This window comes from Macaca mulatta, chromosome 8 (assembly GCF_049350105.2).
Source record: "Macaca mulatta isolate MMU2019108-1 chromosome 8, T2T-MMU8v2.0, whole genome shotgun sequence".
NCBI classification, from domain to species: domain Eukaryota; kingdom Metazoa; phylum Chordata; class Mammalia; order Primates; family Cercopithecidae; genus Macaca; species Macaca mulatta.
The window spans coordinates 95,524,288-95,537,967 of record NC_133413.1 but is presented as its reverse complement, the minus strand read 5'-3'; the positions used below and the strand labels follow the sequence as shown (position 1 = coordinate 95,537,967).

Sequence of the window (13,680 nt, the reverse complement as noted above, 5' to 3'; positions counted from 1 at the left end):
AATCCCATTAATGAAGGCGGAGACCTCATTACTTAATCACTTCTCAAAAGGTCCTACTTCTTAATACCACCACCTTAACATTTAGAGTCCAACATATGAATTTTGGAGGAACACACACATTCAAACCATGACACTATCTATACTAATTGGGAGATACTGTTTGCTATATCCCTAATGGGGAAGGCATCATCCCCAAAACTTACAAAAATTTGTAACAACTTATAGCACGCTATTGAAGTCTGCTGCTGACAGATCCTTCTGATATTCTCTTTGACAGATTGCAGACCTCAGTTACTCAGATGTATAAAATGACTGTCTGTGGGTATAATACAAAGGATTTTGGTTCAAATAAACAACATGTACCACAAATATATGTAGTAGGAAATATCAGAGGATTATCTACCTCTGTTCCTCATTTTGATTACCAATTCTCTGTCTTCTTTATTTATGTCATTAAGAGTTCCAAGAGGTCAGCCCCTTGGTCCTCTCTGTTCCTAATTCATTGACATTTTTATTTATTCCTTCAGCTTTCTGTAGTGTCTCTGTGGAGAGTTCCAGAACAAATGCTTTCAGTCTTTATCATTTTCATGATAGTTAGTACACTTCATGCTGGAAAATTTCACATTGGATATATATGTTTTCTAAAATTAAACATGTCTAAAATTAAATGTATTATCTTTCGCCCAATCTCATCATGATTCATGCATTTCTGTAAAAAAAACTCTATCTTCCAGTTATCAACAATATAGTCAAAGTCCAGAAAAGTATACAGATGGAGGAAAAAGTTATATACAATCCAACATTTTTCCTGAATGCATTTTTTAAATAAAATTAATCATGTATACATAATTTTTATCCTTCTTTAATCCTAAAATTTTTACCATGTCATTAGAAATCCTTTCTAATTATAATTTTAAAGCCTACATAGTTGTATTCTTTTTTTCTTCTTTCTTCTGATTATATCTTTTTAGGTAGTCTAATTTTGATCTATTGTTGATGCTCTCTCTTTCATTTTTTATTTAATTCATTGCATTTTTCAGCTTCAAAATTATTTTAAAAATAATTTCAATCCGTTAAATTTCTTATTCTGCTCATTGATTTTTTTTCTTATTTTATTGAACTATTTCAGTGAAAGAAAGAAGAGGTAGGAGAAGTCAGCAGAGCCTCATGGGTAATGACAAAAGCTTTGGATTTACCCTAAGGGCATTGGGATGCTATGAAGTTTTAAAATGAAAGTGTAGCAATTTACACTTTACATTGATGTTTTGAAAAGACAATTCTTAGATTGGAGCTATAGGTAGAGAGGAAACAAGGAGATAAAGTAGGAGGTGATTTCTAGAATATTTGATATGAAATTAGGAAAAGTAGATGAATGCAAGGTATATTTGGAGATAGAATAACAAAACGTGGTGGCAGACTGGAGGTGGAGGGAGAAAGAAGAAATTTATGATAACTCCTAGATTTCTTGGTTTAAGTACATTAGGAGATAGTAGTGTCCCATTTCTAGAGATAGAATTCATTTTATGTAGAAAAACCAAGAGTTAACGTTTGAGATGCTTGTGACACATCCAAATAAAAATGTGTAGTGAGAGGTTGGCTATAGGATAAGAGAGGGCAAGGCTATGAGTGTACTTTTGGGCTCATGAGCATATAAAATAGCATTTAAAACCAAAAGAAGCTGGGTGCAGTGGCTCATGCCTGTAATCCCAGCACTTTGGGAGGCTGAGGTGGGTGGATCATGAGGTCAGGAGTTCAAGACCAGCCTGGCCAAGATGGTGGAACCCTGTCTCTAGTAAAAATACAAAAAAATTAGCTGGGCGTGGTGGCAGGTGCCTGTGAGCCAAGATCGCACCACTGCCCTCCAGCCTGGGTGACAGAGTGAGACATCGTCTCAAAAAAAAAAAAAAAAAAAAAAAAAAAAAAAACCCAAAAGAGTAAAAGAGATCTTTGAGGCTTAGGGAAAAACTATATTTAATTAATAATATGTAAAGAATTGGCATGTTTTTAACTTCACACTTATCTGGGAACATCTTACATCTATTCATATATTCATATCTTTTATTTCTATGAACAAAAATTTGTAGTGTGTGCTATTGTAGGTTTGCGCATTTCTTACTGAGCTTATTCTTAGGTATTTTAACTAGATATATTATCATTATTGAATTGAATTTTTTCACTATATTTTACACCTATTATTTGTATATTGCAAAGCTATAAGTTTTTACTTTTATTGGTAAAATTTAAAAAAATGTATAATTAAGCCTAATAGTGTTTCTTCCTACTTATTTGGAGTTTGGATAATCCACATCATACTTAAATAAAAATATTTCTCATCCTTTCTACTAGTCATACTATTGATTTCTGTTTTTGCTTTATTGAACTACCTTCCTCTTATGGAAAAAGATAAAATATTAATTTAAACAAAGAATGTTCTTGTAAATGTAATTTAAATTACAACATCTTTTTCAGTATAAAGTAGAATATTATTTAAGGTGCATATACATATATCTATGTGTGTGTATGTGTGTGAAAATGTGTGTGAATTTTTGTCATAAAGTCCCACTTTGTCATGGGGAATCCGTTATATCGTGTTGAATTGTTTTGCTAGTATTTTGCTTTATTTCAGGTTTTTACACCAATATTAGCGAATTAGCTAATTTAGCTATATTTAGCTGTTGGGTGCTACTTTTTAGTCAAGTTTTTATATGAGAGTCAGTAGTTCCTTAAAATGAATTGGACAGATTCAGAGATTTAGGCCTTTTTATTGCTGTAAAATGGATTACATGGCAAGGAAATGAACACTATATAAATATTTAACGGGTATCACATGCAAAATCTCTGAGCATGAAACTTTGGGGGGTTCATTCAATCATTTTTAACATTTTAATATTTTGTTGCGACTCTTCTAAGCAGCATATCATAGATTTTTGCAGACTAATTTTAGTTGTTTTTTGTCTTTCAATAGGGTGATTTGACTTACTCTCATTTAAAAAATGACAATTTTTTAGGCACTTAAAAATCTATTTAGGCATTTAACACGTACTTTGCTTCACATTCCGTTGCCTGCCTTTCCTTCTTCCTCCTTTTCTCCTCACCCTTCCCTATTCTCTCTTTCTCTCCTTCCCTCCTTTGGGGTACAGACAATGTCTGGTTTAATCTTGTCATTTTTGGGTTTGTTCTATTAGTGATTACCTTTATATGAGATATACACTTGATATGCTATAAGTTTCATCAAGGTGAAGGGTTTCATGTCTTTTGTTCACTGATATATTCTAATAATCTAGAATAGTGTCTGACATATCGTAGATGCTTTGTGAATACTTGTTAAATGAATGGGCCTGTGCAGGATGAGGCATTTAACATACATTTGTTTTCTGTTGTCCTCTCCTAATCAACTTTATTAACTCAATCTGGAATTATAGAAGCAGGTTGTTATTTAGCAGCAACTATATTTACATATACATCATGTTTTTAATAATTTTTAAAATTCTATTTTAGAAACATCTTTGCAACAATTATTTATATGTAACTCTATGACATATTGAATTCACTAGTCATCATTAGATATTTGTTCTATAAACATCTTTTGCATTTTTATTTTTCAATATCACTTGGTACATCATCTTTAGGTTAATTGTTCCAAAGTGTTTTCAGGAATTCAGCATGAATGGCATACATTCTGAGTCTATAGAGGTATGAGATATTTCACACGTGTTTTCATATATCATACACATTGTACACTTTCACAAATTGAAGTATTCATGGCCCTGCTTGCTCTTATTCTGGCTTAGCACTTTTGATCATAAAAGGTTTTCTATCATAGATTCAGCCTTAGTTATTTTGGAGCAGCTGCTTGAGAGTCTCGTGGGGTTTGTTAGTTTTTCAGTTTTAGATTTCACTTTTCTCCCTGTAATTTTGGATTTTCTTTTAAAATAGATTTTTCTTAGAGTATGGTGCTTTTTTGAGTTGTAGATGGTCGTCTTTCAAGTAAAAATTTTTCTTCAATCATGTCTTTTACTTTTCCATATGTTCAGTTTTCTTTCGGAATGTTGTGATTTTTATTTTTATGGTTTCTTTCTAATTTAGTCTTGAGGTATCTCTGTCCAGAGTGGCCATAAGCCAAGACAGTCACTGTCTAGGACAGCCCTGACCAGGGGATTTTGGTGTGTGTGTCAGCTGAGACACAATGAGGAGGTGAAACCAATATGCATGAGACAGTAGAAATTTTTTACTCACAGGTCCCAGAGAGGTTAGGAGTAATGATGAAAGGCTTAGGGAAAGTCTTGATGTGACAGGGAGCTCAAGATGGGGGCTGGGAGGTGGAGAGAGGAGAGGATCTGTGGGACTATATGTTTATTAAGGTCCACGGCACTATCACTTAGGCTTTTCCATGGGGGTTGTGAATTGGCTAGTCAAAAAAAAAAAAAAAAATGAATGAGAGGGAAGAAACTTACATGACTGATGCTGAATAGATCTCCTTATACAGCACTGGGTGTGTCGGGCTGTAGGTCAGTGGGAAGAGGAAACAAATGGGCTATATCACCAGCAACCACATAGGGAAGGGAAGTTTTTACTAGGCCATAGGTGACAGGGTACAACTGGGTTTCAAACAACTTATGTCAGGCCTAGAAATTGATGCCCAGGCAGAAACCACATTAAAGAAATTTATGGTATTGAGTCGTCTTTCTCTGCCTTCAATATTTAATATCATCTTTTTTATATGTTCACTTTACTTTTGCTCTATATCACATAGAAGTCTCTTAAAGTTATCTTTCACATAAATATTTATTTTTCTAAATTATACAGCTGGCATTTGACTAATTATTTTGTTTACAAGTTCCTTAAGTTTATTTATTTAAAAAATGTCTGCCTTCATATCCATTGTTTTTATAATGGCTCTGTGCTCCAATTTTATTAAGGTCTTATTGTCTTTTATTTTAAAACCTTTTTTTTTTTTTCTTTCTTTTTTTTTTTTTTTTTAGCATTTTGAAGGTCCTATTGTCTGGTACTTTTTTCCCCCCCTTAATACAGAGCCACTGTTTTCTAAAGTGTTTCATAAAAAATATGTTAGAGATCTGATCATTCTCTTAATTTTGAGTGAAGTATATCTTCTTTTTTATAATGTAGTTTATTTTTGATGTGTCCCATTTTGTTTTTCTCCCCTTGCATATGCACTTATCTACCAAAGACTTACTACGTCTTTCTGTTTGCAGACCGAAAGGTGGTTGGAATTTCATGATTGTCTTTGATTGCTTGTTTGCTGGTTGCTTCTACCTCTAAGATTCAGGCCTCCATGGCAGGTTAATTACCACAGCTTTTGGTACAATTTGAAGTATACAGAAAAAAAGAAATCTAGTTTGTTTTTTTCTGGAATTAACTGAAATATTTCTCTTTCTTTAACTATTTTGTTCTCTGCCCAGAATAGAGTATCTGAAAAAAAGTTCTTTACTGAGGTATATTAATTCGAAAAAAAACTCCCCCAAACAAAACAAAACAAACCCCCCTAACTATCTTATCAAGCATGCGCTACTTCTAATTAACTTCTTTTCCCTTAGGTAACTATAAGAATTATTTAGAATTTTTTTTCAGCTGCAATAACAGAAAATACAACTCCAATACAAAAGTTATCTGAGGCCGGGCGCGGTGGCTCACGCCCATAATCCCAGCACTTTGGGAGGCCAAGGCGGGTGGATCACGAGGTCAGAAGACCGAGACCATCCTGGCTAACACGGTGAAACCCCATTTCTGCTAAAAATATAACAAATTAGCCGGGTGTGGTTGCAGGCGCCTGTGGTCCCAGTTACTCAGAAGGCTGAGGCAGGAGAATGGCGTGAACCCGGGAGGAGGAGCTTGCAGTGGGCCGAGATCGTGCCACTGCACTCCATCCTGGGCGACAGAGCAAGACTCTGTCTCGGAAAAAAAAAAAAAAATATATATATATATATATGTATATTTGAATGATAAGCATATTTATTAACTCATTTAAGTCTAGAGGTAGAGTGACTTCAGGGCTTATTTAGTGGATGGAAGGCATTATGAAGACCCAGATATTTTCATCTTTTCCCTCTGCCACCTTCAATATTCAGGTTACTCTCCTCATCATTAGAAGACAGGTGTTGGAGCTCCAGGCCTCAAATCCTCACAACACGGCTTTTTTTTTTTTTTTTTTTTTTTTTTTTTTTTTTACAAGCAGAAGAGAACCCAACCCTCAACCGTGTTTCCTTCACCAGCGAGGACACCTTTCTGAGGAGCTCCCCAGAGGGTAAGTCCTCATATCTTGTTGTAAAGAATTGCGTTACATACTCATTTCTAAATTAACCACTTGTAAGAAGAATGGATTTCCATAATTTGCTTAGGTCGGAGGTTCTCAACACAGTCTGCACGTAAACTACCTGGGCAACTTAAAAAAATAAAAGCAAAACAAACCAAAAACCCCTATAACAACCAACCAATTAAATCAGAATATCTGAAAGTGGCCTATGGTTTTCTGTATTTCTAAAAGTTCTTAATTATTGTGTAGCAATACACAGATGTGGAGAATCATTGGCTTAGGTTTATCTAAGTTCAAAATCCAGGCCTCAGGGTTAAGGAGGGACCCAGCCTTCTCAGAAGCACCTGGCTGATATCGTTTGGCTCTGTGTGGGCACCTGAATCTCATCTCAAATTGTAATGCCCACGTGTTGGAGGAGGGGCCCGGTAGGAGATGATTGGATCAGGGGGCGGATTTCTCCCCTCGCAGTTTTTGTGATAGTGAGTTCTCATGAGAGTTGATGGATTTAAAGTGTGGCACTTCCTCCCTTGCTCTAGCACTCTCTCTCCTGCCACCATGTAAGATGTACCTTGCTTCCGCTTTGCCTTCCTCTGGGATTCGAAGTTTCCTTAGGCCTCCCCAGCCATGCGGAACGGTGAGTCAATTAAACCCCTTTTTTAAAATAAATTACCCAATCTCAGGTAGTTCTTTATAGCAGTGTGAAAACGAACTAATACACTAGCCGTTTGATATTTGACAAAACCAGGATCTTATAGTTGAAGAAGGGCTGACTGGCGGGTCGTCAAATTTGTTCTGTGCAGTTGGCTACCATTTTGTGTTCTAAGAATTGAAGCATTATCTTGACTGTCTAAAGGGAGGAGCTGATGAGTATGCGGATGTGTGCCATCACCGTGGCTAATGTGGAAAAACATTCCCTTGTGTTTGGGTGAATAGCTATATTTTCTTCAATGTACAACTAGTTTGTGGAGTCAGTGTAAAAAGTTGTGGTAAATCTGAGCTTTGCCTGCTATACTTTGGGGCACCTATGCTGCTCTGTTACAGTCAACTAAGGTAATTTAAAAAATGTTTATCCATTTCCATCAGAGCTGTAAAAAGCAAGACTTTGGCAGCCAGTGTTCTTTTAAACTTGTAATATCATTTTAGACGTTTTTATTTTTTCCATCTTTATTCTGCTATTTCTCAGAATTGGTCACTAGACCAGACCAGGTACTTTGAGGAATGGAAATGTGTTTGTATTCACCATTGCATGCCCATTGTTATATACACATATAGAATAGAGTTAAGGCTCAAAAAATATTTGGTGAGTAAATGAACATGCTTCTCTGCTCTGATTAGACCAGTCTAGTCACAGGCCATGCTCATGTAGTGGTTTCTCAACCTACAAAATAGGGATTTCTGGGTTCCTTCCATTTCTTTAGTCTTTTCTCAATGTAGCAGCCCACATAGTTCTTTTAACCCTTATGTGAGATCATATCATTCTGCTCAAAACCTTCCCCTGTTTTTCCATCCAATGCAAAATAAAAGCCAATGCACTCAGATTCATCTGTAAGGCACTGTGATCTGGAATTCTAGCTCTTCTCTCGTCTCATCTCTTTTCTTTCCCTCATTTTTTCCAATCCAAACATACTGTCATGCTTGCTGTTCCTAAACACACCAAGTATATTCCTGCTTCGGGGCATTTACTTGCTGTCCCCTGTTCAGGAGACTTTTCCCATAAATGGTCACATAGCTCACCCTCTCCCCTGCTTCACATCTTTGTCCAAATGCCACCTTACCAAGGAAATTTCCCTGACCAGCCCATTTGAAACGCTCATTTAAAACCTCATCAGCCCATTGTCCTTCTCTGCTTTGTTTTTCCCTTTGTGTTTATCATCATTTTCGTCTGCAATACTATACACGTGCTTGTTTATTGGCCTGTTAGCATGTCATCCCCAGAGGAGTACAAGCTTTTTAAAGTGAGGCATTTCAGTCTTTATTATTTACAACTGGACCCCTATTGCTGGGAACAGTGCTTGGCGCAGAATTGGTACTCAATAAAGAATTGATGAGTGAACAAATTATCTGCTTTCTTTACCTGTAAACTGGGGGTAACAATACCTACCATGCAATTTTCCTTTGTGCATTAGTGATAATGCATATAAGGTAATTAGCACAGTGCTCAGCACATAGTACTTGCTGAACAAATTATGGTTTTTGTTATTTTTATAATATGGTAAAAACCTAAAACCCTGTTTCATCTAATTCCGTGAACATATGTGGATCAATTGTTATGTCCAAGGCACCATTTGTACAGAGTATAAAGACAGAAAAGGCAAAGCGCTTAACCTTATACGAGTGGCACATAAACATGGCAACTATTTTTTATATTCAGGTACCCCAAATTCTTGCATGATTCATATTCAAATTTCTAGAGTTTCCAGATATCTCCAGTGCTGATAGGAAGCCTTTTCAACAACAACAACAAAATAAATTCATGTGCACTTTCCTCCTCTGTAAGAATGCCTTTGAACATTAGTGCATCTCTCTCTAGGTTATATTCTTGCCTAGGAATTTGAACATCTCTAGAAAAGGTAGAACACAAAGTCACAGTCTATTTCAAATTACCACTTTTATCTATGCTTTTTATATCACCCACATCTCTGTATCATGAATATATGTACATCTATATCTATGTATAGATAGATTTATGTGTAGAAACTTTTTATAGAAAAACTTTGTATTTCTATGTATAGATCTATATATAGAAACTTATCTATGTATAGAAACTTTGAGATATAAATCACATACTTTTATTATAAGGAAGTATTTTAACCCTAAAAAGCAACATAGAGGAAACATAATGAATATCAACGTAGTCTATAGTTTTATCAAATCTTAACATTTTCCCATGTCTGATTCAAACATTTTTCCTAGTAAATCGATTATTACAGATGTCGTTGAATACTCCTATTTTATTTCCCAGATTCTATTTTCCTCTGTTTCTCACCAGAGATAATCCTGACTTTGTTGTTTCTAGTTACAAAGAATTTATTCTTTTTAAGTCTTATAATTAGTAAATCCTGGATATAAATCATACCAGGATTCACATTAGAATAGAGCAAAATAAACAAAATGAAATATCTCATTTTAAACTCTGGAGGTCTATTTTCTCTGGAAAAATCAGAAAACTTGGTCAATCCAGGTCTTCATTTCTTCAGAATTTCTTCATTTCAGGTACCCAGACGAAACTGAGAGATGGTTATCTACTCATCAACAGAATTGCATTTAACGTCTACTAACTTACTTCTCGGTTATTTCTTTTATTTATATTTCTTATCAGGGCTTTATAAGTATTTGCATTTGTAACTTCTGTTTTCTAAACCTATTTTTTTTTTTTTGAGACGGTGTCTCGTTCTGTCATCTAGGCTGGAGTACAATGGCGCCATCTCAGCTCACTGCAACCGCTGCCCCTTTGGGTTCAAGTGATTCTCCTGCCTCAGCCTTCCAAGTAGCTGAGATTCCAGGCATGCGCTGCCATGCCTGGCTAATTTTTGTATTTTTAGTAGAGATGGGGTTTCACCTTGTTGGCCAGGTTGGTCTTGAACTCCTGATCTCAAGTGACACGCCTGCCTTGGCCTCCCAAAGTGCTGGGATTACAGGCATGAGCCACTGCGCCCAGCTATTGTTCTCTAACTTTTTTATTTTTATTTTTTGAGACAGATTCTCCCTCTGTCACCCAGGCTGGAGTGCAGTGGTGCGATCTCTGCTCACTGCAAGCTCCGCCTCCTGGGTTCACGCTATTCTCCTGCCTCAGCCTCCCTAGTAGCTGGGACTCCAGGCACTCGCCACCACGTCTGGCTAATTTTCTTTTTTGTTTGTACTTTTAGTAGAGACAGGTTTCACCGTGTTAGCCAGGATGGTCTTGATCTCCTGACCTCGTGATCCACCCGCCTCGGCCTCCCAAAGTGCTGGGATTACAGGTGTGAGCAACTGCATCAGGCCTGTTCTCTAAACCTTTAACCCCTTCACAATTTTAAATAGTTTCTTTTTGGCTTATCTTCTGCTTCATTTTTATTTTAATTCACTTGGTTGTGCATTTCTGCTTTGATAATTATTCTTTTGTTGAAGATGAAAGCAAAATTGGTGCTTTCCCTTTTCACATTTCCATGAGTCACCAGTTTACCTACCTTTAAGCAATGGGCCTAATTTTTCATATTTTTTCTTGAATTTAATGTAGTGAGTAATGTCCTTCTTTTTCTTTTTCCCTTAGCATTGTTTTATGACACTGACATTATTTGGAATTAGAAGAAGCTCACATTCACCTCCTCAGCCCTTGAAAGCTTTCTTTTAAGTTGTTAAACCAAACATTTAGGGATTACAATCCTAAATCACCTATACTTTGATTTGATATATATTTTATTCCATCTTTGTCATTAAAAATTCTTAAACCAGGAACTGGTAACAGAGAGAAAGATCCATGGTTTTATATTTCAAGGTCTATGTGGAGAAAATCCAGTCCAATAACAAAGAATTATTTTTATACACTTTAATTATTTATCTTATTTTGAGAATAATGTCCATTGGGGAAAATATGATACTCTCAATAATTTATGATAATGCTGGATTATAAATGCCACACTATTTATTGAACACTATGAGGACAAATGACAAATTGGGAAAAATATTCACATACATAATTTTCTAATACACAGTGCCTGCAGCACTTCTCTCTGGAGTATCAGATTATTCCTAGCAAATTCATCTATTTGGTGCAAACCAAGAAGCCACCCTGCTGATTTTATATAGAACCATATGCAGGTTATTTTCAGTTTCAAGAGTCTAATCTGGCGGTCACAAATTCTCCCATGACTATTTTGGTAATCAAAAATAGTTAACAGTGCACCACGGTATGGTTTTTGCAGTTCCTTGAAAAGGAAGTACATTCTTGATCCAGATCCTGGGTTCTATGTGCAACTTTCTACAGACTTTAAGTAGGAAAATTTAGTGTATTCATGTTATTTAATATTAGAGTTGCAATTTTTTTTCTTTGTCCAGAATTTTGGTTTTTAATACCTCTTGTTGGATAAAATGGCATCGTTTTTCATAAGCTTGGCTTCAAAAGAGAAATAAATTACCTTAAAGAAATTAAATAGAAAATTAAGGGAACACATACCAAGGCGGTTTTAGACTCTCCTAGTTTCTTTGAAAAAAGAAGGGCTTAATCTTACTAAGTGTCCTTGGTGACATTTGTAGATGTTGTCTCTGTGCTCTTTGATGAGGAACTTGTAGTCGTTTAGGTACAGACTTTAAGTCTGGCAGAACATAAATACCTCCCAATGAACTAGTTTCATCTTCAGTAGTATTCTGAAATATTTTCTTAAAATTCTGTATTTGGAGGAAAAATATACTTTCCTAAAATATAAACTGGAGTATGACTTCTGTCAAGGTTTGAAGGCCATCTGGCTTTCTTTTACATGGCAAATTATCATGTTCCAGAATACAGGTCACTCCTAAGAGGGTGTAGGCATGTAGAACCTATAATGCATACTTTGGTAAAAATACGCTACTTTCATTATGGTGATGATTTTGTGGTAGCACAGTGACTGAAAAAGTTCAAACTGAATATTAAAGCTAAATGTACCCCAAAGGAAAGATACACACCAACTTTGTTTTAAAAGAAACAGTATTTATTAAGAAATTATATGTTGAATTCTCCTACAGTCTGTGAAGATGGTTTCTTCCATTTCCACAGCACAAGACAACAGCTAAGATTATCTGGAAAACACTTGCAATGCTTGGGAATGGAGAGTTCCTAGGAACAGGAGGTGAAATGACATAAGTATGCACTAATTTAAACTTTTGGATCCAAGGGCAAGACAGTCTTTTCCTTGGCAATTTAGTCCTTACTTGTATGAACACTAAATCCTGTCCATGGAATCTCATACCCAGACTGAAGTAATAATTGGATCATTTTAGTTCTGTAGAGCGGAGCATGCTCAACTTAATCACAGATCAAACCAACAGTTCTTTAACTATTATATCACATCTGAAATATCTGCATTCTTTATTAATAAAAAGGGTGCTTATACAGGGCAGAAATATAACTTTTTCAAGTATTTTATCATTATGATCTCAAGTACTTTAAACTATAAATTAAAAATAAATTATAAAAACTAGCATAAGATGCATATTTTCTTACATGACATTGTTGGAAATAAGCTTTAAATACAGAATTGCAATATCACCTTTTATATATGATCAACAGTGAAACATGCTAATCATAAAAATAGCTTTTACAAATATACATTTGTATATAGTGTCTCCCTTACCATTCATAAATGCCTTTCACATTTTAAGACTAAAAAAAAAAACATAATTAGCAAAGGGGAAAACACATTTACAATTTAAACCATAAAAACCTGACAATTGTACAGCTTAAAACATAGAAGAAATGGAATTTCTAAAATTGAGCAATACTGTCCATTTTATTTATTTGGGTTTTTATATAAATTGAACCAAAGATGCTGCTGTCCAGTAAGAAACCTCCTTTCACATTTCTGGGGGTTGTCACAGTTTCTCTTCTGCTTTGCGGCATCATGCGTTATTTCAGATCACTTTATCTGTAGAAACTGAGAAAATAAAAAAAAATTTTTAATACAGAGATTTGTGTTTCATTGTTGATAGCATGCATATACTGATAGATTTTAAGGTTAAATCAGGAGAAGAATAAAGGAAGAATTAGATATTTAGTACAAATAATTTTGATGGTAGGTTCTTAGGTCCTTTGTTCTAGGCAATTCTATAATTGTTTTCACTTATGGAGTGTTACGATTTTTTAAAAATCCAGCTAATTTACTGCCTGAGGTCAGCAATTATTTTCAACTTGAGTTCTTGTCCAAGTCAAAGTAGGAACCACTTAAAGTTCTAGGCTAGGGAAACAAATTTGAATTACTCATGAATCTTTGTTGCCCCTATCAAGACTGACCATAGGATACTTACCTTTGAACAGTGCAGTCCTAAGCCTTATGCATCTGGGATAGGAAAAAAAGCCAATACAGGTCTTTGATCTGCATTTCACAATCTTGGTTGCAAAAGAAAATCAGAAACATCTAAAGACTTCATGGTGCAACCACAAGTCTGAAGCATTATGTAAGAGCCCAAATTCAATTGGTTGAAGAACTGATTGAAATTGAATATGAAGATAAAATAATGCAAGACTCTATCAGTGGGCAAAATCATGTATTTATCTAGAATCCTATCAAGTTCCAGGGCTTTATATTTAGACAAAAATATTAGACCTACTGTTATCCCATCAACTTCAAAGGTCTTAGGGGTTAGACAGAAAATCTGTATATGTCTTAAGAGTCAAAGACATGCAAATCAAGGCATCAGTCTGGATGGGACATGTTGGCCTTTTATAAGTAGCCAGA

General features: G+C 35.3%; 1 protein-coding gene across 11 annotated transcripts in view; it reads right to left on the bottom strand.

The window, feature by feature from the left end:
* Positions 1–11,911: 11,911 nt before the first annotated feature.
* RALYL (RALY RNA binding protein like) overlaps positions 11,912–13,680 on the bottom strand; it is a 735,427-nt gene continuing 733,658 nt past the window's right edge. For 8 of the 11 annotated variants that reach the window (XM_077942454.1, XM_077942451.1, XM_077942450.1 and 5 more), the window contains one exon: positions 11,916–12,879. In XM_077942454.1, coding sequence (XP_077798580.1) covers positions 12,862–12,879 — 18 coding nt within the window. In that variant the 3' untranslated portion in view covers positions 11,916–12,861. 11 annotated transcript variants of the gene reach the window in all.